Source organism: Zosterops lateralis (genome assembly GCF_965231275.1).
Source record: "Zosterops lateralis genome assembly, chromosome: 13".
Lineage (NCBI taxonomy): Eukaryota > Metazoa > Chordata > Aves > Passeriformes > Zosteropidae > Zosterops > Zosterops lateralis.
The window spans coordinates 3159923-3185445 of NC_139773.1; the positions used below are offsets into that span (position 1 = coordinate 3159923).

A 25523-nucleotide genomic window follows, 5' to 3' on the forward strand; every position below is an offset into this window, starting at 1 on the left:
TCAGAAGCGAAGCGCCGCGATGATTGGCCACTGAGGGGGAAAGGGCGAGAGAGGGGCGGAACCGAGGGTGGGCACGGCCAATGGGCACGGCCGGGGGGCGGGAGCTGAGGCCGGCTATTGTTGCTGTTCCGGCGTGTCTCGGTGTGTCCTGTTGTGTCTCGGCGCATCCCGGCGTGTCCCCGGAGTGTCCCCCGGGCCCGCGGCGTTCCCGGTACCGGCAGCCGCGGCCCCCCCGGGGCAGGGGGACATGGAGCGCCCGAGGCCGGTGACCGCTCAATGGCCGCGCGTCCGTGTCTGGGCAGCGCCATTGAAGAGGTGCCGGCCGAGAGCCGAACCGCCTCTGAGGGCACCTGGCACCGCACCCACTCTGACACTGCACCAAAGTGTTTCCGTACCTGGAACCTGCTCCACGCTGCGATATCTCGTGTGGCATTTCCCCCCTTAATTCCCAGCCTTGAATGTACCATTTTTAGCATGAGCTTTCATTTCCCGTTCCCAAAAATTTGTCGCGGGACGTGCTGACAGGGAGATGAACCTCAGAGGTTCCCTCCCCGAGCCTGGGAACCGGCATCTCCAGCTCTGAGATTTATCATTCCGGGGATTGACACTGACCCAGAGCCGGTGAACGCCCAATCCCCACACGTTCAGCCAACTCCAGGATCTGCAATCACAGACTGGTTTGTGTTCAAAGGCAGCTTTACCCGTGTAACCCCTGCCGTGGGCAGTGACCCCTCAGGGATGGTGCTGAGCTGAACAGACAGTCCCGTGTGCTCCCAGCCTGCCCTCTCCTGCTGTTTAACAGGAATTCGGGCTTCTCTCTAAGGCTGGGCAGGTTTTATGGGCAGTGGCCGTAGGGGAAGATACGCTAGCCACAAAACCGTTGCCTACATGGCATTTTATTAGAAATTCCTTTTAAAAAAGACAATGTGCTGAAGGGCCCGCAGCTGCTGCAGCCGCCGCCCCCCTGGCGGGCTCCAGACCCCTGTCAGCACCTCCTGTGTCTGCAGGTCCGGTCCTGTTCCCTCTACCCACGAACGATGGAAAAGTTACCTTTAAATCCCGTTTTTCATGTTGGAAAGACTATTAAAAAATGTTATAGCCACTTTGAAACTGCTCCCAGTCTAAGCCGTGAAGACGCGGCCACACGGGGAACAGAACAAAGAGCCGGGATGGGTGTGCCTGTGCCTGTGCCTGTGCCTGTGCCTGTGCCCGTGCCCGTGCCCGTGCCCTGTGCCTGTGCCTGTGCCTGTGCCCGTGCCTGTGCCAGTGCTTGTGCCTGTGCCCGTGCCCGTGCCAGTGCTTGTGCCTGTGCCCGTGTCTGTGCCTGTGCCTGTGTCCGTGCCTGTGCCTGAGCCTGAGCCTGTGCCTGTGCCTGTGCCAGTGCCCGAGCCCGTGCCCGTGCCAGTGCCCGTGCCTGTGCCTGTGCCTGTGCCTGTGCCCGTGCCTGTGTCCGTGCCCGAGCCCGTGCCCGTGCCCGTGCCAGTGCCTGTGCCTGTGCCTGTGCCTGAGCCGGTGCCTGTGCCCGTGCCCGTGCCTGTGCCTGAGCCTGTGCCGGTGCCTGTGCCCGTGCCCGTGCCTGTGCCTGTGCCTGTGCCGGTGTCTGTGCCTGTGCCTGTGCCGGTGTCTGTGCCTGTGCCCGTGCCTGTGCCTGTGCCTGTGCCTGTGCCTGTGCCCTGTGCCTGTGCCCTGTGCCTGTGCCTGTGCCTGTGCCCGTGCCCGTGCCCGTGCCTGTGCCTGTGCCTGTGCCGGTGTCTGTGCCTGTGCCCGTGCCTGTGCCTGTGCCGGTGCCTGTGCCTGTGCCGGTGTCTGTGCCTGTGCCCGTGCCTGTGCCTGTGCCCGTGCCCGTGCCCGTGCCCGTGCCTGTGCCTGTGCCGGTGCCTGTGCCGGTGCCTGTGCCTGTGCCTGTGCCTGTGCCTGAGCCTGTGCCCGTGTCTGTGCCTGAGCCTGAGCCTGTGCCTGTGCCTGTGCCTGTGCCCGTGCCTGTGCCTGTGCCCGTGCCCGTGCCCGTGCCCGTGCCTGTGCCTGTGCCGGTGCCTGTGCCTGTGCCTGTGCCTGTGCCTGTGCCCGTGCCCGTGCCCGTGCCCGTGCCTGTGACTGTGCCGGTGCCTGTGCCTGTGCCTGTGCCCGTGCCCGTGCCCGTGCCCGTGCCTGTGACTGTGCCGGTGCCTGTGCCTGTGCCTGTGCCCGTGCCCGTGCCCGTGCCCGTGCCTGTGACTGTGCCGGTGCCTGTGCCTGAGCCTGTGCCCGTGTCTGTGCCTGTGCCTGTGCCTGTGCCTGTGCCTGTGCCTGTGCCCGTGCCCGTGCCCGTGCCCGTGCCTGTGACTGTGCCGGTGCCTGTGCCTGTGCCTGTGCCCGTGCCCGTGCCCGTGCCTGTGCCTGTGACTGTGCCTGTGCCCGTGCCCGTGCCCGTGCCCGTGCCTGTGCCCGTGCCTGTCGATGGCTCCGGCGGGACACGGGGTGTGTGTCCCCAGCGGTGACTGCGGTGGCGGGTTTTATCCCGCAGAAGCCCCGAGCCCCGCTGGGCTCGCAGCTCCACGCAGAACACTGGAGCTCTGCAGACGGCAGGAGCACGTTTCCTGCTCGGAGCTCCTCCCCAGGGCCGACAGTTCAATGCCGGGCTCCGCGCGGGCTTTTCAACAGCCCCGGGGCCCTGCAAAGGCGGCCCCGATTTGCGGAGCTGGGAGCCACAAGCGCTTTGTGCCTTTTTAACCTTTTCTGTATTTGTTTTCCGTGTTTACCCCCCCCCCCCCCCCCCCTTTTGCTACGCGCGGTCTTTGGACGTTTTATTGTGTTGCTTTTCGCCCTCCTTTTCCATCGTGGGTGTTTGTGGAGAGGAGATGGGGATGGAGCAGCCCCGGGTCCCTTCCCAAGGGCCGCCTCAGGACAAGGCATCCTGCATTCCAGGACAGTAAAGTGGGAATGCGTGAGCCCAGGCAGAAGGGAAATCATTGCCACCGTGCCTTGGCCGAGCGCCATAGGGCTGAACTGCCCACGGCTGCAAAGCACCAAGTGTGGAGAAGGTCCCACAAGGTCCCACCCAAGCACTGTCCCCTCCAAGGGGAGCAGAGGGTGACACAAGTGCCCAGGAGAGCCAAAGGAAGACAAAACACAAATGCCATGGTCAGGCTGAGGTAATAAATACTTCTATTCATGGAGAACAATGCAGCAGTGCAATGTTTTATTGAAAAAAAAAAAAAAAATCATCTCACTTGATACCTCAGAAGACTGCATCGCAACGTTGGTGGGCCGGGAGCCCCAGGAGCCCTCCCCTGGCCTGGGGTCTCCTGGCTCCCGGCAAGGAGAGGAGAGATGGCCCAGGTTAATGCCCTACATCCTACCACAGCACGGCTGGCTCAGTCTGCCTGCATCTCCTTGTCACCTCCGAGCTCCCCGGGGACAGCGGTTCCCTCAAGCACAGGACTTGCTGGTAACCTGCTTTATTTTCTTTTTTTTTCTTTTTAATTTTTTTTCTTTTTTTTTAATTTCTTTGTTAAAAAGCCACCCCACATCTTTGCCCTTTTTTTTTTTTTTTTTTTTTTTTTTTTTTTTTTTTTTTTTTAAGAGTCCAACGTACAATTATAGTGCAAGAGGGCTTGGTACAAGTGAGCATTACCAGCATGCCGTGGAGGGACAGTCCTCCCCTCCAAACACATCACTGTAGGATTAAAAGAACACCGTATCTCCAGAGAGAAGCTGTAGTGGGTCACCATGAAACAGCTTTCAAACCAACCCACTTAAAAACAAGGTCAGGAAAGTTTCTAAACGATCAAATACATTCACTTAAAAAAAAAACAAAAAAACAAAAACAAAAACAAAACAACAAAAAAAACCCCAAAAAACAATGAAACAAAAGAAACCAAAAACATTTAGGAACAAAACCTGTTGAGATGGCCCCTTTCCCCCCCGCCCTCCCTCACCCTGCAAACACTTACATATGCTGCAACTACAAGCTGCTCCTTGAGTGGAGGCAGCGAGGAATGACCAAACACGGCAGGAGATGCAGAAGGAATCGAGTTCTGGTGACAGGCACTTAGTGGGGCTTGGGAGGGCAGCAATGGAAGTGTCTCAGGGCCCAGCTCCATCGGCAGCGGGCAGGGCGGCTCCCCAGGGAGCGCCTGTGCCCCTGGACCCCCCTCCCAAGACGCCAAACCATGGTTTCCTACAGCAGAGAGAGGAATGCCTGTGCCAGAGACACAGCTTCTGGGAGCCACTGGCAGCAGAGGAGTTTGAAAAAGAGAAAGGTGGAATGTGCCCATGGCCGTGTCCTCCCTGTGGCAGGAGGGGACAGGGCTGGCGTGTGCCTGTGGGAGGTGAGGGGTGCCCTTCCTGCCCTGCTCCCACCCCGGCCCGTGGCCTGGCTGGAGGAAAGCACTTTGCTAAGGGGGAAGGAGGTGCAGGTATGAGCCGAGGGCTCTGTGCCTCCATCGCGGTCACTGGGATAAGGCATGGAGAGAACACAGCAGAGAATGGAGGAGAGATGGATCCTGCAGGGATCACGGCCAGCAGGGAGGCTTTTCCACCCTGGCACCACACCAGTGTCTGCCTGACTCAGGAATGCATGAGGAGCAAGCCCAGAGCTCGCTGCCCAGGCTGATCTCCTGCCCTCTAAGCCTGCTCCTACCCAGCCAGGGAAACTGAACCTCCTAGCAATGTTGCTCTGTGAACTCCAAGCAACGCAGACTAGCATTAAAATCGAATAAATGATAATGAGATCTAGTCTCTTCCTTTCCTCCCTTCATGCTCTCCAGGATTTTGGGGTAAGCCAGGCCCAAGTTTATGACAAGTGAACCATTCCAGCCTGATCTGGTGTCACACACAGAAAGACAAAGTCGAACGAACCTACTTATAACCTCCAAAAAGCTGCTTGAGTTCTCCCACAGCCCTGCCACCTCTCCAGTAACCCCTGACAGCCTCATCTCCTCCAGTTTGGGAAATGCTGAAGTTGGATGCAAGATTTCACTGTTTTTCTGAGTGTGCAAAGCACCCCAAGCCCTTTCCTTGCTATTGGTTTGGCTCAAAATGGTGCAGGAGAACCGTGGCTGCTCTGGGAGCGGGATGGTGTGGGCAAACTTGCACCTGCCCCATGCTCACAGAGAGGATGTGAAGGCAATTCCAGTCAAACCTATCTGACATCGGGAGATGGGGTCAGTGTTAAGGCATGAAGTATCCTCTCCCCTGCTGAGGATGCTTTGCTCCCACTACTGTGTTCTTGCAGAAGGTTCCCAACCACCCCAAGGAGGGATTTGGGAAGGCTGCCTGGCTACCCACACTGAGAAACGCCCACGTTTCAGGAAATGGCTGTTTCTCAGGAACCTCAATCCTGATCTACCTCTTAAACCAGCACAATTTTCTCTGGCTTGGCAAAGCCCATGCCGCTCCCTCCAGCCCACGCTGGGCATCAGCCTCGTGTCTCCCAGCCAGCTGGGTCAGGCACGGTGTAGGAAACCATGGAAAGGACATTCACTGGCAGCTAGGAAGGGTGATTGGAAATTCAAGTATGCTTTCCTCAGCGCGTGGCCCAAGGTGGGCGTCAGGAGCCCCAGACTGGCACGAGCGTTGTGGACATCCCCACTCAAGGGCATTTCCGTGCACCCCACCATCCTCCCCGCTGGATGTCTGCCTGCGCTGGCGTGGCCACGCAGAGATCCACAGATACAATGTGCATCTGTAAATGCTAAAAATAATAAAAAGTGCAACGACGTCAGCTTCTTTAAAACAATCCACACTGCTCTGTTACTGTCAGAGGAGGGAGGTGTCAAGGGAGCCGGAAAAAAAACCCTAACTGGAACAGTAGATTGCAAATTTCTCACAGCTTGCACATTACAGTGTAACTGTTCCCAAGGAGCCACAGAGAGAACCTGTCTCTTCCTGCTGCAGCAGTCAGGCCCTTCTCCTAGCAACTCTCCTGCCTGCCCCGCATCCTCCTGCCCTCTCCACAGCCAATCGAGCCTATGGAATTTCTTCACTTAATTAAGGAGGGAGGAGGACAGAGGAGCAGAGTGCAGGGGAGGGAGGGGAGGAAAGTGAGCAGGAACTAAGCACAGTCCTCAGGTTTGCGTCAACGATGCCTTCGCCGTAAACAACGGGAAGGAGGGTCAGCCAGCCAGCCCCCCTCCCAGGGCGACCAAGACCTGAGCCAGCCACAGTCCTGGTCCCAAAAGGAGCTTCAGGCTTGGAGTGAATGTGGGAGACCATTCAGCAGATCCACCCCAGAGTGGTTTGTTTTGGAACGTTTTCTTCTCTTTTTGGTTTAAAATGTCACTTGGGTTTTTTTTTTTTCTTTTTTTTTTGTTTTCATTTTTCTCTCTTCCAACTATGCCTCCTCCTCCTCCCTCCTAAAGAGAAGCCCCTTCCAGTGAGACAGGGCAGGAGCTGCAGGTGTGGTGGTTCCTGCAAGGCCCAGGAGGCACCGGTCACTTGTGACGCTGAGCCGTCTTCTTCCGTTTCCTCTTAAAGAAGCAGCAGCACCTGGGGCACAAAGGACAAGGAGGGAGAGTCAGCCCCGCGCCCAGCAGCCTGTGATGTCCCCAGAATGTGTCAGCAATGTCCCCATGATGTCCCTGCCATCCCCTCACTTGTCCTCATGCAACAGCACCTCTGCCCACCTGGCCTGGGCCCCAGCACACTGCTGGACAGGGGGCAGGTGCTGGTGGGTGGATGACAGCACCAGCCCAGACTGGGAGACCAGCCATGGCTAGCTGGGTTGTCCCACTGCCAGCCTCCAGAGTGCTGGCCAGGCTTCTCCCTCCCAGCTGGGCTTCTCCCTCCCAGGCTCCACTGGAACACAAGGAGCCATCTGGGAAAGCGGTAGAACAGGGACCCAGGTGCTCCACTCCCTCTGTCCCACCCCAGAGGAAGTGGACTGGGATGGTGAGCTCTGACTGCTTTTCCCAGCCACAAGACACACGGTTTTCACTACTGTTCACTAAAAAAACACAAGTTCCAAAGAGACCTCGGCTCAGGGACCAGGTTTCTTTACTGAACCTTTCACGATCACCAGAGGTTCCACCCTGGATCAATCACTCAGTGCTGGGATGCAGAACCCCTGCTTCTTCCCCCATCTGATTTGAGGGTGGTGCACAGGATTAGGGGAAGCAAGAAGGATGGAGAGTGGAGGCTGAGGTGGGGAGAGGAACGCCCAACGCAGCTGAACCGTGAGGAGCGGTGGGTTCCCTGTGGGATACACTGGGAGCAGTTGTCCTATACTCCTCCTGGCTCCCTACAGAATTCCTTGGTGTTGAACATGTATCTACCTTTCTACCCTCAGCCCACTGTCAGGACTGCTCTGCACATCTGTATGAGTGCTCCCAAGCCATGTCTTTCTCCATCTGCTGGGACAGCCATCCCTGGAGAAGCCTGGGTGATGCTGGTAGACTGCTCTTTCAGGCTGCTGGAAGGGATGCCTGGATAAGCAATCAGAGTAGACCACCAAGTCTAGAAGATCCTGAGTTGGAAGAGACCCACAAGGATCATCGAGTCCAACTCCTGTCTCTGCACAGGACAGCCCCAAGAATCCAGCCATGTGCCTGAGAATGTTGTTCAAATGCTCCCTGAGCTCTGGCAGGCAAACATGAGGATGCAAAGACCTTTTTTTCCTACAACCGTCTGTTGTAGGCTAAAAACATTCCAAGCCACTCCAACATCTTCTCCAAACTATTTTTCACTGGGTCCTTCATGGAATGTCAGCTTTACACCCCTGTCCTCTCAGAACTGGAGGAACTCTCACCTGGGTACTTGTCCCTGGGTGCACAGGTCTCACCCTGGGGTGCAAAAGCAATGGGTGAGCACAACCTGCCATGAGCTGAGCCTGCCAGCACAGATCAACTACTTGGGAGAACAAACAACTCTCCCTGCGACATGGAGAGCTCCCACAGCCCCCCGAGAGGAGGGATCCCTCCCACTGCACGGACTGATGTCCATGATTTGTCTCTAGGCTCCTGGACAGGCCCAGTTTGGTGGTGGGATGAGGAGAAATACAAAGCCATTTTGTCCTTGCATGTCAAGTGATACCTCCATTGCTGCCCACCCACCTTGAGGTGTTTGTCTGCCACCTCAGCACTCCTGTCCCAAGCTGGAACCCCCACCCCAGGACTGCTCTGGCATTCTGTTGTCCCGGGCCATCTGCCTCCATCTCCTGCTTTAGCCCATTGCAGAATTTCTCTCCCACATTAGCCACCTTCCTTCATGGCTTGTGCGATGGTGAATAAGGGGGACATCACAGGGAGAGGATGGAGGATGCATGAGTGATGGTTTTGCATGCAGCGGGTAAAGGAAGAAGGGGCTGAGCAGCACTCGACTCCTTGAGCACTGAACAAAGGGAGCTGACTGACTTCTGGCTGGTTTTCCTAGTGACTGGCTTTTTAGGCTCTTACTCAGAGGTCCAGGGAAGGGTTCAGGAAAGGAAGTCCTGGGAAGGGTTCAGACAGGCAGAGGCAAAACACCAAAATAAAAGGATAAGGCAGGCTGACAATTACAGAACGTGATCTCTCTACATGCAGATGATGCCCAAGAGAACAGCCCCAGACTACGACATACAGAGAAGCCAGAGATGCCAGAGGTACTGGAGGCGATGCCTATGGAGAGCAGGGCAGAGTCAGTCTCCCATCCAACAAGGACATTCCTCGCCACACACAGGCTTGGTCCCCTTGCAAAATCTGTGGCAATTTCCCCCCATCAGCCCACCCTGGAACCTACAAACTCATCTGAGTATCTGCTTGGTCCTCCACTTACTGGGTACATGGTTTCCCCAAGGGGCACCTCCTGGGACAGCCTGAGACTGGGACACTACTGCAGCTTCAAAACCCTGATAAAGCCCCAAGCTGGGCTTGGACCAGTGCTAATCCCAACCTTTCCACCCCTTCTTTCCTGGAGAAGCCCATTTCCCTGCACCTCAGCTGGCTGGAAAGGAGCCACCTCCTACCTACCCTCTCTGAGTAGGGGCTCTGCCTCTAATGAGAACTCCCTGACCTTGTCATTCCATCCTCTCTGGCTTGTGCTTCTCCAAGAGGAGACTTTCCAAGGAAGCAATTGGCCCCTCTTCTTAACACCCAGTTCAGGGTTTTTCTTTTGTAACCGTCTGTGTGAGGAATTCCTGCAAGAGGCTCAGCCAGCCTAGGCCCGACTCTGCCCAACTCCATCAGGCATCATCTGCTCAGGGACATAAACGTTTGGGGGAGATGGAAAGCCAAATAGGAAAGGATTAAAATCCGATTTTGCATCCATTCATTCAGAGATCAGCCAAATCCCTCAGCCTAGTGTGGCTGGTCAGACACAGCCCATGCCCTCCCCAATATTGCAAATGGTCCTAAAATCAAAACAGCTCTGGGTTGGCTTTGACTTTGTGCTTTTTTAGCATTTGGTGGGTTTGGTTTTGCCAACCCCAGTCTAGTCTGGTCCGCTCCCCCTTGCATGTGGACTGGAGAGAGGGACTCACCACAAGTTGAGCATTTTCAGGCAGCTACAGAGAGTATAGAGAAAAAACACAGAAAGGAAGAAAGAGCGATTAGTTCACAGAGGTGGGATGGAAGCGAGTCACTGCAGCCATGCAAACATGCAGTGCAGAGCGGCAGACACACACCAGGCCTGCCCGCCGCCCGCCCCAGCACTCACACCACTGCCCTCGACACCTCTGCCCTGGGTGCCAGGCCTCTGACAAACACCCATTCTCCACGGAGGCATCAGACCTCTCTGGTTCTTATCTGGGGCTCCAGGCCACCAGCAGCTCTTGTCCCCTGCAGCTCCAGCAGCAGAAGGGCCTGATGATGGGTCTACACCTGGGACCTGCCCTCCAGCGACATCCACTGCCAGAATCCGGAGCTTTTCTCCAGCACGCTCCAAGCAGAAGCATTGCACGGCTCTGCCTGTGGAGTGCCAGGGAAAGCCCATCCCACTGCTGCACACCATCTCAAAACACAGAGCCCAGCTCCAGCTCCTGCCAGCTCTCTCTGGCACCTTTTCTCCAGAGCAGAATCCCGAAGTTCTTTGCCCTTCTCATGTGCCCGAGGGGATTTGGGATCAGAGATGTAAAGAAAGACAAAGCCCTCCCTGTGGCAAGGAGAATGAAGAGATCTATGCTTGGCAATTACAAGAGACCCCAAACCTGTCAGTGCAAAGCAGCTTATGCTCTGCTTCCCAGCACCTCCAAAACCAATCTGGGAGCACACAAACAAGGGCTAGAGAGAGACAGGACAGCTCCAGGTGCTGTGGGATAGGGCCTGGGTGGCACAGCTCCTTCCACCTGGCTTGATGTCTCCAGTGTACACAGAGTGAGGGCTGGACCTGGCCTCAATGCACAAACATGGGCTGGAGATGTTCCTGGATCTTCCTTGCACTGGGATGTTGGATCAGAACTGTTGAGGATGACAATCTGCCCCATCCTAGAAGGGGACCCCCTTCAGAGCCCACAATGCCAAGCTGGTGGTCTGCTGGCCACACAACCCATATCTAAGAGGAATGTTGCCCACTCTGGAAGTTGCTCCTCAAGATCTCCCCAACCCTCCCAGCTTGATGAGGAGCCTGCACCAAATCCAAGGCCTCTTGGGCTGGGAGGAGAAGGTGTGTCTGTGGCTGCTGGGATCAAGGCCAGGCCAGCTACCAGTGAGCAAGATCCCACACACATGCTTCCCAAGGAACTGGGGAATTCCCAAAGGACTGGGGAACAGAGAGCAGAAGACCTTCAGGACAATCAGCACAGATGACACATACCCAGGGACCTTTTCCATCCATACACCCTTCCTCACATCTGCCACTTTTTCTCTTCATACAGAAGTGCCTGCAAAGGTTGAGGCACACAGTGGGGGACAAGTGGCACCAGTACCACCCAGTCAAATAAAAACCAGGCAGTTGGGCCATGTCTCAGCACTGACCAGTTCAAAGGTAGCCCCAGGCCTGTTGGCTCCTCGCTTGGGGACTGCCAGAACTCTGTGGTGACCCTGCAGTGACAGGTCCTGGTTTAGTTCAGAGGTGGTGAGAAGGTGCAAAAGGTGACATGATGGTGCCAGATGCAGGAGAGGAGCCAAAATGGTCAAAGCAGCAGCTCTGACAGCAGTTCTCACATCTGACCAAAAGCTATAGGAGAGGTCAGCTTACAGGGAGCACTTTCTCCTCCACAAGCTGCTTCTGGTTCCTCTCACTCAGCTTCTCAGGGCTGGACCAAGAGAAACCCCAGGGAGAACTATCCATCCCTGCAAGAGTTACTTCCAGACTGTTCAGGATACCTGGCACCCACCTCTCACAGCCAGAAATGAAGTGACAACTCTCAGACCAATGATCTCTTTGCTGAGCTGTGCTCAAGCTACTCCTACACTCTCAGCACGAGAGCACAGAGTGTTCTCCCTCTGCAATGGGGGATGCTCACAGGGATTCCTGAGATCAGCTCCTGGTATTTTGGTATCTGTGCTACTGAAATGTCTATACATGCTCTGAGTAAGAGTTATGTTCTCCAGGCATGACAAGTGTCAAAGAGAAGCAGCAGCAGCAGCAGCACTGAAGGCACCATGCACAAAAGCAGCAATATGCAAGGAAAAGGGCATGGGACATGAGCAGTGAGGACTTTGCCACAGAAAAATGTCCCCACTTGCTTCCCAGGAGAAGGATAATGGCCACCCAGTGGAAAGCCTGCTGTAAAGCGAACGTACTTAGCTTCCTCCACCACCTCCACCTCCGCCTGTGCTGTGATGGGTGCGTTGGAGTGTGCTCCTGTTGGGTCATCCACGTTCAGCTCCCCATTGGTTGAGCTCACCACCTGCAACACAAAGGAACACCTCATTAGTGAGGCTCCCTGGCAAAGGCTGCTGAAGGAAAGGGGAATCTGATGAATACCCATTTGCTGCTGTCTCTCTGCACCCTCTCAGGAGGCTGCTGAGTTTGTGAGTGCCTTGTAGTCTCCAGGCTGGCGCAGCCAAAGCAGAGCAGCAGGCAGGGGCCTGTGTGGGTGCTCCCTAACTCACATTCCTGTGCCCAGCACATGACTTGGCATCAAGAGGCCCCTCTGGGAGAATTCACTGCCACTGTGGAGGCCAGACCCTGTTCTGCTTATTCCTTAAAGTGTGTGAGCCTTTGCTTGTAAGAGCAGCCGTTTAACTGGGACCTCATTAACATCGGATCGCCCTGGAAAGGACCCTCACCATCTGTTTGGTGCCTCAGGGGAAAAAACAGGATCCTGAGGCCTCCCCCTTCCCAGAGGGTGCATCTCTTGGCTGTGTGTGGCAGCTGCTTGCAGGAACCTGACCATCACTGCCCAGCACAGTTGTTTTCTACACTTTTTGCTACACTTTAACCCAGCACCCAGTGCCTGCAGGGACACCCCACAGCTGCTGCTATGGCTGCAGTTTCTGCTACGTTTTGTTTGTCACCCCAAGGTGGTGTCTGCCTCTGCCCCACTCTGAGGTTCCGGCTGCAGCCCATTTCAGCATCTGGAGAGGCATCAGGACCGGCTGCCTCTGTGGGTTTGTAAAGGAAGCCCTTTTTTACCCCTTCTGCCCGCCCGCCATTACCATGTGAGGAGAAGAAGAGGGGGCTGAGCCCGCGCACAGCGCCCCCTGCAGCGCGGGGGGACCATCGCACCCGCCCAGCCTGGCCCGGAGCCCCCAGCGCCCCTGCTGGCCGTGCCCGGAACTGCACACCGGGAGCCAGCTGGGACTGGGGTCCTGCTTCTGTCTGGGGCTCCTGCCGGGGCTGTTTGTTTGTCTGGTCACACATATACATACTAGTAAACAACTGTTAATCCTTTTCCCATATTTCTGCCTGAAAGCCCTTTAATTTCAAAGTTATAATAATTCAGAAGGAAGAGAGTCATGTTTTCCATTCCAATGGAGGTTCCCACCTTCCTTGGCAGACACGTGTCTTTCAAACCAAGAAATCCACATAATTTTCTGGGTAACTCCATCACTCCTCCATTACTATGACAACCCCCAAAGCATCCTGCATGAGACGAAAAGTTCGGCTGACACTTCTGTGCTTCACTTGGATGTTAGACAGGCTCCTGCACCTTGCTGTGAAAACTGGGAGCTGCTCTTGGCTCCAGAGCTGTAAGGACGCTTGTTTTCCCCACCCTGTTTCTCCTCTTAGCCTTTCTACAAGGTAAAAGGAGGCTTCTCCTATAGGATGGGGGTAGGGGTGGTACCCAGAACTCCTGGACGATCTGACCACCAGGGATGAAGGGGAGGAAGCCCTTGGACAGATATCCCCCAGTCAGCACATCACGCTAATTTTGAACACTTCAGTCTTACCAGGAGCTGCTGTTTCTGCCAATCAGGCCTCCTGGGCTCTGCCAGGACAGGTCAGAACTCCGCTCACACAGTGCTCTCCTTGACTGACAACTCCCCTTACTCATCGTGCCGGGGCTGCCCTGGGTTCTCCAGACCCCCATGCTTCCCATACAGATCTGAAGAGCACTGTTTCCAGAGTTCTTCCCACACTTTGTTCAGCTACTTGTTAAATTCCATTTTACAAAAGATTTTGATTTTCCTCCTCACTTTTTACATGCCTACACTTCATCTGCATGTGGCAAATTCTGCCTTAAAGGGAATGGTGATTCAAAGGTGCTGACCTGTCAAGGTCCAGCATGAGCTGGGGTATCTGCTGAGGAACAATTCCAGCCTCTGCAGTTTAGAAGCCACACACAGCACATTTCCTGTTCTCAACTGCAGATAAGCAGAATTTTAGTGCTTACAGAGGCACAAGGAGCATGTAAACTGCTCAGGTTGGCAACTCTTCCCGTCAGATTCTTAGGGCTGTTTCAGTGCTGCTGTCATAAGGAAACATTCCCCTCACTGAGAGGGATCAATCTGATTTTTATTTGGGCCTCAACATATGTTATACACGAGATGAAAGATTCCTATAAGAGCTGTACATGCTGTGCTAGCAGCCCTGTCCCTGGGGAGGCTTCTCCTAGCAGCCAGTCAGGGTAGAGAAGGCCTCCATGATCAGACTGAGTGATCTTTCCACACTCCTCCCCATGCCTTTTCCTCCCTGTGGTCCTGTTTCACATTCCCACAAACCAGATTGTCATTGCAACAACCTCATGCTCCACACCCTGACTCCATTCAGTACTTTCTGCTCACATCTGAGAGCAGAGCTACACATTCATCAGATCCTCCTCATCTTTGTTTCTCTGTTACTCAGTAAAATATCTTTAAATTAAAAGAGGACCGTGGAATCCAAAGCCCATTAAACCAAACTAAGTATCAGGAGCAAGTAAAAATGTCAGTCTAATCTTAATTTTTCTAAGGGACATCCTGCACTACCTGCCTCCTTGGCTGAGCTCTGTCCTGCTCCAAGCACTGATTTCCCATTTCACCAGAGCCAATGTTCAGGGTGTTGTGTCTGACAGCAGAGCCAGCTCTCTCAGCAAAGCTCTGCCAAAGAGGCAGCGATAGCAGAGTTTTTGTTTGCTTGGATGACTCTCCAGCTTGTCCAGCCAGTTCACTCTGGCTTTGGTGCCAGAAGGTCCCTCGGCGAGCCTGAGTGACAACCATGACAGGTAGGGCTTCACGAACAGGAAGTTTTCAGGAATTTAAATACACTGGTAGTGTCAGCTACAACACTGTCTGTTGCATATCCTCTGCTCATCCTCCAGGGCAACCCTCTGGGGATCCATCTTGTGCCCACCGTGCCCTCAAAGTGGTGGTGATCTTTGAGCTTTGGAACAGCTCAACTCTTTTCCTAACATTAATGGGGACTGTACTTCAGCTGCCTGTACTGCCCTAGAGCACCTCCAAAACAGGGTAGAGAGTACATTATAGACCAGACCTACTAATGCCCCTCCTTTCTGTCTTCAGTTTAACAAATCTGGGTTCAAAACAGCTTAAAAATTTTTGTTGAAACAGTAAAAGTCATGGTGTTGGCCATCACAGCTTTGGTCCTTCCCAAACTGTGGCTTGAGCATGACATTTGGGACAGGACCAGTGAAACTGCTCTCCTGACCACAACATTGCTGCAATTTGAGAAAAATTCAGGGGGTTTAACAGAAAGGCTGCACACAACAGAAGGAAGAGGTACCTGCACTGATCCTCCATGTCGATCTGCAGCCAAATGAGATGTCAAGTACGAGGTATTTGTCTGCCGGCTCGGCTGGATCTCCCACTCTCCTCGGCGATCCGACGACGCCTGCTTGGTTCAGGAGCATGAAAGAAACAGAAGGGAGGGCAAAAGGTGAATAAGGAGAAGAAATAAAGGTGTGTTGGTTAGTGAGTTAGTTTCTTTGCAGAAAGCAAGGCATTTACACTTTTAGCTGTGCTAAAATTCCCCTTTACCAAGTGCACCTCATTATTTACTTCCACGGTGGCTGCAGTGATCCACTGTGGAGTGGATTTCATCTCTAGCTGCTGTATGAAAGGAAAAATCTATTCTGGAAATAATTTCTTCACAACAGCTTCATTTCCATGGATTTCAGCACAGCCACAATTACACTGATAGTATTTTACTATGTCTGTCAGGCCACACACACCAAAGCACTTGGCACGGCAGCAGGACGGGATTCACAAGCTCAACCTCCCTCAAATACATATTTTTAAATTAAAATTTAGAACATAAACCAAAGCCAAACGTTTCATTTCACCCAAAGGTAGTTCCACACACCGATTCACCTGTGCAGTGCAGAAGAAAACATCCACACCTGCTTGACTGGAGAGAGGGTTGGGGGCTTTTTGGGTTTCTGCAGAAAAGTAGATAAGAAGGTTTGGCTAACAAGTTTCCTCTTTGCCCCTAACAGATGAAAATTTCAGATGACTTAAAGTATTAGAACTTCATATGTTTGCTTAGAAGGATCACTTTGCACTTGCACTTGAAGCTCCGTGGGTCACTGTTGGGGGTTAGGGCTTTTCATTTTGTTTCTTTCTCTCATAGAATTTTGTCCCATCTGTTGCTAAGAAACAATAACTACCCATACTTAAGAGAACAAAAGATGTGGCTGGCAGGAGGGGGAAGGGTGCAGCTGGCTAATCTCTCACCTGAGGGCTTTTCTCTTGGGAAGGGCAGAGTTCCCTCGAGATTTTAGGGGGGAGATGGAGTGGGGTGCAGCTCCCAGCTGGACTGGGGGAGAAGGGTTGAGCTCTTGTTTACTGTGGGGAGAATTCACTGCCAGTGCTGGGAGCCCAGCCCTGTACTGCTTCCTCCTTACTGTGGGTGAGCCTTTGCTTGTAAGACTGGGACCCTACTGGAACCCAACCTCACTATGAAGGACCCTCACATCTACTCAAGTACCTCAGGGGAAATCTGGGACCCGCAGCCCCTTCCCCCTCCAGAGGAGCCTCTCGTGGCTGTGTTCAGGAGCCTGGCTGCCACTGCCCAGCCCCGCCACCTTGGATTTTTCACTACACGGGACACCCCGGGACCCCTGCTATGGTTGTGGAGTTCCTGATACATTTCACTTACTGCTCTGGGGTCTGCTCCTCCCAGCCAGCCCAGCCGCCGCTCTGAGGTTCCTGCTGCAGCCCCAAACCTCTCTCTGTCCTGCATTTCAGTCCCGTGTGCGGGAGAGGGGGCTGAGCCCGCGCACAGCGCCCCCTGCAGCGCGGGGGGACCATCGCACCCGCCCCGCCCGGCTGGGAGCCCCCAGCGCCCCTGCTGGCCGTGCCCAGAACTGCACCCTGGGGACAGCGCTGCAGCTGCAACTGGGGTCGGTTGTTTGTCTTGTCACACGTACTGGTAAAGAACTGTTAATCCTTTTCCCATATCTCTGCTGAAAAACCCTTAATTTCAAAGTTATAATAATTCAGAGTAAAGGGGGTCATATTTTTTCCATTTCAAGTCAGGTTCACACCTCTCTTGGCAGACACCTGTCTTTCAAACCAAGACAGTCAGCCAGATTTGATGACAACAAATCCAGTGCTCACCTAAGACCCAGCAGGATCTCAGCACACATGAATGCAACTGACCAGAAGGAAGAATGCTTCCCAAGACTGGCAAGTGTGGGACAAACAGATCTGTGTTGGCCTCAGGCCTTAGCTGAATGAGACGCCATGGATCTTGCCAGGAAACAAAAAGCTCCAGGGAATAAACCCAGGTTGTGAGCAGTGAAAGTGCACCCAGATAAAGACTCCAGAAACCTTAGAAAAAACTTCAACAATCACAAGTAAATTGTCATTCAACTAGAGCAGGAACACATGCAAAGAATAGGAGAATTGAAAGAAAAGCCTCCATAAAACATCCATTATTGTTCTCTTTGCTCTGACTGCCTCCTGGAGTGACCCAGGGGCTGCTTTTCCAACCAGGCACCAAAACCAAGTGCTATTTCTCTAGAGGTGATTTTGTCATGGGATCACAGAACAGTGTGTGTTGGAAAGGACCTAAAGATAGTCTCATTTATCAAATATTCTCACTACATGTTCCTCCCATCAGCCTGAGATGCTGCTTACACCTCTTGTCCTTGGTGAAATCCAAAGAAGAAGCATCTCCCTTAGAATATTTTTTTAACTACTGTAATTCACAAGATTAGGAACAACTGGAGAATTTCAGGTGCAAGTTTTTTGAGCTAGTAGAAAGCACATATTGAGTGCTATTCTTCCATGGCATCAGACGGCTTGACTAGCCCAGGGAATGAAGCTACATCAGTGCTGGGAGAAGCAGGCTCCTGCCTGGGAGCCTGGAACCAATTTCCAGGAAAGGCTCCAGTAGCCACAAGAGCCAGATTTGTCTCTTTTAGCTCTACAGCCAAGTACATGATAAACTGGGTTTGAAGCTGGCTTGAGCTGAGCCCAACACAACCTAAGGGGTGACACCAAGGAAGTGGTGCTGTGAAATTCAGAATAGAATAGAGTATTCTAGAATATTCTGAGCTGAAAGTGACCCACAAGGACCATCAGTCTGACTCCTGGCCCTGCACAGACCCCAACAATCCCATCTCGTGCCTGAGAGCATTGTCCAAACACTCCTGGAGTTCTGGCAGTCTCGGGCCATGACGATTCCCTGTGGAGCCTGCTCAGTGCCTGACCCCCCTCTGGGGGAAGAGCCTTTTCCTGATATCCAACCAAAATGTTCCCTGATACAGCTTGGGAGCATCAAGTTCCCATTAACACTCATCACCCTCCTACCAGCTTCCAAATCACACAACAAGAGTAAAGACACAGGGGGAAGAGCTCACTCATTTTTGATTAAAACCCTTCATTTTCGGGAGGAAAAGGCTACCAAGAGGAGATTGCACATTAGCTTTTTACTAGGAGTCAAATATTTTAAGAGAGAACAGTTTCTTTTGCAGTTACTACACCCAAGAACAAAAATTAGGCCACTAAATCTGGAGACCCAAACCCACACCTCCAATTCACTTCTTGAGATGTTTATTTTTTTTCCTTTCTCCTTTAGAAAAATGCTTTGCTCAAGACTTTAAAGGAACATCCCTCAGAAGAGAGTTGTTTGTGTTTTGGTGAGAAGAACCTGATTTCCCCCATGCTCTATTAAATAATTCATCATCCTAAGTAATGTTTAAGTGAAAATATGACAAAAGCTGCCGTGCAATCCAGAACTGGACTATCATCTGTGCAGCTCAGAAGAACAAGGACTGCAGGCTGCCTGCATATTTTGGGATTTCTTCGGGCCTTTGTGAACTAAAATGCCTGAAAACGAAGCCAGGTGTCACTGTGCTGTCAAGGAAACACGATGCCTCACACATACACAATGTGAAGGTCTGTGGTCAAGGTGGACAATAGGAGACTGGCAGAACAATCCCCCAAAACCAGGGGGTTACTGCATCCATGAGGGAAATTTATTAAAGCAGATGACTGTATCAGGGCTCACACACCAGCCCACACTAATCACCATGCACACATGCTGCAAACAACCCTACAGCAGCTTTCTACAGCAACACTAACTACCCAGGGAGGGGTCATCTCGACTGTAGCTGATGTACTGGGATGTATCCTACCCTATATTAGCTGTGTGACCCCTCAGAGCCCAGGAAGGTTGTTGCACCCCTTGGTTCTGTACCCACAAACCCTAGCTCGAACAGAATGGAGGTTGGGGGAGCAGAATAAGCCCAGAACCACTCCCTGGGAATAAGGAACAGCTCCAGCTGGGAGCTATAGTTGAAGATCTGCTGAAAGTCTAAGAATTCTGTTAACACAAAAAATCTGAAGTCTCAACACCAACAAAACAGTACAACGAGAAAGGAAAAAATGGGAAATTCAATTTCCCCGAGGCAGTTTGTCCAGACTGTGATGCCTTCCTGAGGGTTTTGCCCTGCCTCTCCTTTGTGCTCTGCAACACTCACACTGTGAACTGGACACTCTGAGAAGGACATATGGATGTTCTTGGGACACACATCCCTGTCACAGCTGCATGCTCCATGGGCAGAGGGCACCTGGGAACAGGCTGCCATCAACACAACTCAGTCTGCTCCACAGTCCATGTGCTGTGAGTAAAAGCACCTCAGAAAATGTGATAGTCAGGGAGTCTAACCAGGCTGGATGACTGACTTTAACCTGTTTACCCACAAACTACAGAAAAACAACCCCATTCCAAACTGGACTCCGGCTGGCTCGTGATACTGAGGAACTCCACTGATTGATACCTTATTTAAACAACCCATTGCTTTGACAAAATTCTCCTCAAATCACCATTTCTAAATTAAGCAGGAATTGTCCTTGCTATAACCAAGAATCAGCCCCAGCCATCTATAATGCCATGTGGCTTCTGCTTCTCCAGTGGCAGAGGAATTGGGAGAAGAGCCAAGCAATGCACCTGATTGCTGCCATCAACACAACTCAGTCTGCTCCACAGTCCATGTGCTGTGAGTAAAAGCACCTCAGAAAATGTGATAGTCAGGGAGTCTAACCAGGCTGGATGACTGACTTTAACCTGTTTACCCACAAACTACAGAAAAACAACCCCATTCCAAACTGGACTCCGGCTGGCTCGTGATACTGAGGAACTCCACTGATTGATACCTTATTTAAACAACCCATTGCTTTGACAAAATTCTCCTCAAATCACCATTTCTAAATTAAGCAGGAATTGTCCTTGCTATAACCAAGAATCAGCCCCAGCCATCTATAATGCCATGTGGCTTCTGCTTCTCCAGTGGCAGAGGAATTGGGAGAAGAGCCAAGCAATGCACCTGATTGCGAAGGGCCTGTTGTGATGGTCGATCCCGGTGGATGTGGCTGTCTCTTGTCACTGCAGATGTCCCAGAATCTACATGGACAGATCCCACGGGAGTAGGCTGGAAAATAAAGTGTTGGTTAGGGCAGAGACTCTCACATGCACAAACCCACCTTGTCAAGCCAGTAGGAAACAGAAAAACATCAAAACAGTGCCCAGAGGGGCCAAGGAGAATTACAGCCAGGGTTATAAAATCCCTGTGATTTACAGATATGAAATTTGATGGTGGACACCAGCACCAAATGTCTCGTATAAAAATTAATTAAGAAGATACAGTTAGGTGCCTGTCTCAATGTCAGATCACACCTAGAGCGTCTCACACAGAATTATTACAACAGAAAATATACAGACTTGTTTTCCTCATCCCATTGTCTCACCACTTGTAAAAATCACGCTTGCATAGAAACAAGACGTGTTAAAATTAAAGCTTCATCTGCTCTCTTCTCACCAAAGTCATAATCCCTGCTCCCAACATCAAGATCTCCATGGCAACCACTGTGGTTGTCAGCAATAGCACGCTTGTCTTACAAGGTGCTCTTTATCAACTGCCTTTGTAATTAAAGAAAAATGAAGAGAAAAATCTTGATTCACAAAGGGAATGATTTCTTAGGAACTCTGTTGAGCACAGTAAGCATTGGGAATGCTAAATATAGTTGGGACAGTAAAGCACTGGCACTGGTTCCAAGTTTAGCACTGATGGCATTTGATCCGGCACCAGTGACAGTTCCTTTACAGATGTCATTACTGGTCTTTGGGGTGGGAAGTGAGCAGAATGATCCAAAACAAAAAGTTTTAGATTCTTCTACCATATTTCTCCATGACACATCCTTTGGCCAAGGTCTTCCTGAGTTTAAGTGGGTTTTGATGATAAAAGTGAAGCAACAAGATCAGGGTCATGGTCCACATGGAGTCATGGAATTGCTGAAAGGAAACTGGTTCCTGCCACATTTCCCTGCCATGTACTGTAGAGAGCTGGTTCAGCCTATGAGTGTCCTATAAGATATTCTGAGTTCAGGAGAGCAAGTTTAGATTAGATATTTGGGAGAAATTCCTCCCAGTGAGGGTGGTGAAGCTCTGGCAAGGTAGCTTAGAGCAGCTGTGGCTGCCCCACCCCTGGAAGTGTTCAAGGCCAGGTTGAATGGGGCCTAGAGCACCCTGGGACAGTGGAATGTGTCTCTGCCCATGGCAGGGGGGTGGAACAAAGTGAGCTTTACGATCCCTTCCAACCCAAATCCTTCTGGGATTCTTTTATTCACTGAAGATCCATCAGAACCCTGTCTCGATCTCCTGTACCTTTTTGATGGGAACATGACCATTATAGGGGGTTTCTATGATTCTCCTGCTTTAAGATACATTTTAGATACTGGTCTCCAATCCTGTGCTAGACTAGAGGGAATTCAGTCTCATCCTGCCATTTTCCCACTTGTTCAGTCACAAGTAGGAAAATGAGGCTTGAATGTCCAAAGAGGTGAGATGCAGTGCCTCCGTCCATTAGGAAAACTTCTAGGCACTGCAAGAACCCCTGGACACACCATCAGGACGTCTCAGTGTGTTGAGAATTGAAAGATTTGATCCTAAACTCACTGGCATTAAATGGGATAATTTGGAACAAAAAGGCAGTGGTGGGGAAGCAGCACCTGGAAGGCAAAGCATGGGATTTTGCAGGAACAACTCACAATTGGCCTGCCGACCCAGTCGTAGGCATAGTCAAAGGTGTAGCCTTTCTTCTCAAACAGCTCCGTGAAGATGGTCCGTAGGTAATCGTAGTCTGGTCTCTCAAAGAAGTCTAACCGCCGGACATAGCGGAGGTATGTGGCCATCTCCTCTGTCAGAAAAGGGGAAAAAGCAGCAGCTTTTATCCTGAATCTTCCAAATGACTTATTAGAAACCAACATCTGGGCTGCCAGCACTACCTCTGGTTTTTCTCCTACAATTCATGGTTTTTAGTAACAGTCCTCAACAAAAAACAATTCAAACACTTCTCAAGCAAAGATGGAAGTCCCACCTCTGCTCAAAACTGACTTCCACACCCTGATTTATTCTATACATTTTTATAAAAATAAACAGAGTGAGAAATAAACTCACTGAACCTGATGACAGGCTGCTCACAGGCATTTAGAATGCTGTTACCCAGAGAAGCTGTGGCTGTCCCATCCATTAAAGCCCCATCCAGGTTGGATGGGGCTTGGAGCATCCTGGAATAGTGGAAGGTGTCCCATCCTGACACTGGCAGTGCCTGAATATTCAAAAGTAGACCAGAGAGGGAGGCTCCAAGGTTAATTTACCTGAAGAGAGTTAATTTACAGACCAGGGTTTGGTGTTAAGCTAATTAATTGCTTTCCTGCATCTGGGTTGCACTTTGCATGCACAGACTATTGAGCCCTAGGAACTCATGTCCTGCCTCTTCCCAGCTCCCCCTTGGTTCATGGCCTTGCCTTCAGCTGACAAAAATAAGAATAATACTGCTTATTGATACTTAACTCTGTCTGTGGCTTGTGGCTTCCATGGAGGTAAAAGAGAGGAAAAACAAAGAGAAGAAAGAATCCTCTCTTTCAAGTACCTCCGGATCATGGAGAACAACTGGTTTCAGGCAAGGAAGGAACAGAACTCAGTTCTCTTATCTCCCATCAGCCCAGAACTGAAGAAGCTGTGAGGAGGATTATTGGCAAAAAGATGAGAACAGCCAACCTGAAGCTGTTCTGCTTGGAACCAGGTGGATTTTGGAACGAGACATCTGGGGAATTACAGTGATTTGAGTGAACAATGATCCCGTTCCAGGCTTGCTGCTCCTCATGCTGGGAAAGAGCCGTGTGGCACAACAGCTCCTACAGGAATGGGATTAATTGTGGGTGCTGTCCCTGGTTTCAGAACTTCAGAAATCCCCCACAAAACCTCCCAAGCCCACTCTGTGGCCAGGGGACCCTGGGGAAGGTGCTAACTCTGTACCCTGCTCTCCTGGCTCCAAGTTCTGTTTAACTGGAGATCAGGTGTTGGGCTTGGCTAAAAGCATACTTGAGTAACACTCTCCTTAAAATTGCTCCCAGAAGGTGAAATTCATGGACAGACACACAATCTCATCTTCCAAGCTGGCCACCTACACCTGCAACACCTGTAAAACCTTCCATTTGGAAAAGAATTAACTTGGTAGTTCCAACACCGTCATTTGGGGAAGGGAAAATAATGAGAAGCTCTTTTGGAAGGAAACTAAGAAACAAAGCAGGCATACAAGGCCCTTGAGCACTGTTCAGCCTCCTTGATGAGAAGAGTTTTGTTCATTTTGAGACCTCAGGCCCTGCTAATTTATAGCAGCAGCTCCAGTTGTTTGCCAGCTTGAGGAACAACCCGATGGATACACATCATCCAATTCTTTCTGACAGAGGAGTGCAGGCCCATCCTTTTAACAAGGTATGGCCACCTCCAGCTGCACTCCCACGATCCCATCAGGGCTTTACCTGGAAAGTTCTCACAGAGAACTTCAACCGGAGTGTTTCTCTTTGTGTCCCCAATCTTCTGATATCTCTCTTTTAAGGTGTCAGCCTGCAGCGCACAAAGACAAAACAGTTGTGGAGAAAGAGTTCAACCATGTGAGAAAGGACATGCTGTATGGGAAGAAAAACAAGGTATTTAATGACCATTCTGGGTGACATCAGGAGATGTTACTTGTAACTGAACTGCATCCTGGACTACAGCAGTAGGAATATTTCACAGACTATTGACAGAGAACATCCAAGGATGTTCAAAACATCTTCATTCATGAAAGGCAGGACCCATATTAGTGTCTTACAAGGCTCATTTCTCACAGCCCAGTCCTGAGGACTGTGTAGGGAACATTTCATGGGAGAAGGAAATAAAGGTGAATGAACTGTGATGGCACATCAGGACATCCCCAGGCTTAGGGCCATCGAGCTGCCTTCACAAACAACAGCAAAACACACCCATTACACAGCAATTTGTGTTTCCCTCTGTGCAATAGGATGTTACCACATTGATAATGACTCTACATCGGCCACACTTCTCCCAAATCCCAGGTTGCTCCTGCACAGCCTTTCCCTTCATTCCCAAAACGTCCATCACTCAGCACTGGTTTAATATCTGGTCAACAAGGAAATTAAACCATTTGCAGTTGGATTTACCACCTAAATCAACCTGAGGCAGAGAACTCTGCTCCAGCTGGCACCCTAAAAGTGGGGTTTCTGCCTCCATTTCAAAATATGTCAATTAGACCTGGTAGCAGCATAATTAGCACTGTAGACATTCTCTGCAGATACAGCCTTGACATTACAGACCAAAAGTGTAAGCTGAGGAAACCTAGAAGGGCAAAGATGCCACATTCTAAATCCAGCTGGAGAGTCTATACTTGCCCTGGACCTCAAAAAGGAGCCCACTAATTCTTATCTAGTTCAGCACTGAACTGAGGAACTTTTGTAGAACCTTGTAGAAACTTGGAATTATTTTAGAATAATTTACAGGATTAATTTAAAGCAGGTAAATTCAACTAAGCCAGAAAGAAAATACGTCCTAGATTAACACAGAGAGGCATGGACATAAAATCAGAGAGTCTGATTTCTTTCACAATCCCTTTCATGTTTGAAAAACCCTTCTTTGCTTTTATGAGCTGTTGCTAACACTTCTGGCATATGCCTGATGAGGCTGAGCTGAGAATAATTCTGGATAGGTGGTGAAAAACAGCTGAACAAGGTCTATCAACCCAACTGAGTCTATACCCACTGACCATTGCAGAACTCTGCTGAGCAGCTCCTGAACTCAAAGCCTTGGCTCCTTTTTCCAACAAGAGCTCTTGTCTTCCCTGATAAACCCAGCCTGATCAGTCTCTTCACTCCCTTCAGTTCCAAAGCTGAACACAGTAGCATAATCATCAGGGAGGTGATGGAGAAGTAAAGATGCAGCTTCCAACAGCTCTGGAGCCAGCAAATGACTTAGCTTGTTAGCTCAGCTGATGGATGTTGGCGGCAGTCGGCAACTCAATTACTTGCAGCTCTCTACATTGTACACAGCATCTCATAAACTCCCCAGCACTGAGTGTCCAGTGTCTCTGGAGGAAAGCCAAGTCCAGTACTTGTGCCAGAAAACCAGTTTTTCAAGATGAAGTCCATCTGTGCATCTAAACCCATCAAACTGCTCCCATTATAAACAGGGATCACAGATGCAGCTGGGGGATTGTGTTGCCGTAACTGGAATTTCATAAACAATCACTGTGTCCCAGTCATGCTCCAGTTTGGGGCAGCTTCCAACCACAGCTCTCTCACTGCTGTCCCTGTCTCTCTGTTCAACTTTCTCTCTAAAATTGTAGCAATTTGGCAACTTGAAGTGCCAGGTACTGTATTTCTACCTTAAAATCTTCCCTGCAGCTAAACTTAATGCCTCAGTGTTGGGCTTCAAGGACACAAAGGAGAGGACAGCATTTCTGA

General features: G+C 51.2%; 1 protein-coding gene across 1 annotated transcript in view; it reads right to left on the reverse strand.

The window, feature by feature from the left end:
- Nucleotides 1-2965: 2965 nt before the first annotated feature.
- CSNK1G1 (casein kinase 1 gamma 1) overlaps nucleotides 2966-25523 on the reverse strand; it is a 102989-nt gene continuing 80431 nt past the window's right edge. The window contains exons 9-14 of the mRNA XM_083870790.1: nucleotides 23547-23631; nucleotides 21771-21919; nucleotides 20051-20155; nucleotides 15001-15108; nucleotides 11637-11743; nucleotides 2966-6468 (exon numbers count right to left, since the gene is read on the reverse strand). Of these exons, the coding sequence (XP_083726916.1) occupies nucleotides 6414-6468; nucleotides 11637-11743; nucleotides 15001-15108; nucleotides 20051-20155; nucleotides 21771-21919; nucleotides 23547-23631 (609 nt within the window). The 3' untranslated portion in view covers nucleotides 2966-6413. The remainder of the gene's footprint in view (nucleotides 6469-11636; nucleotides 11744-15000; nucleotides 15109-20050; nucleotides 20156-21770; nucleotides 21920-23546; nucleotides 23632-25523) is intronic.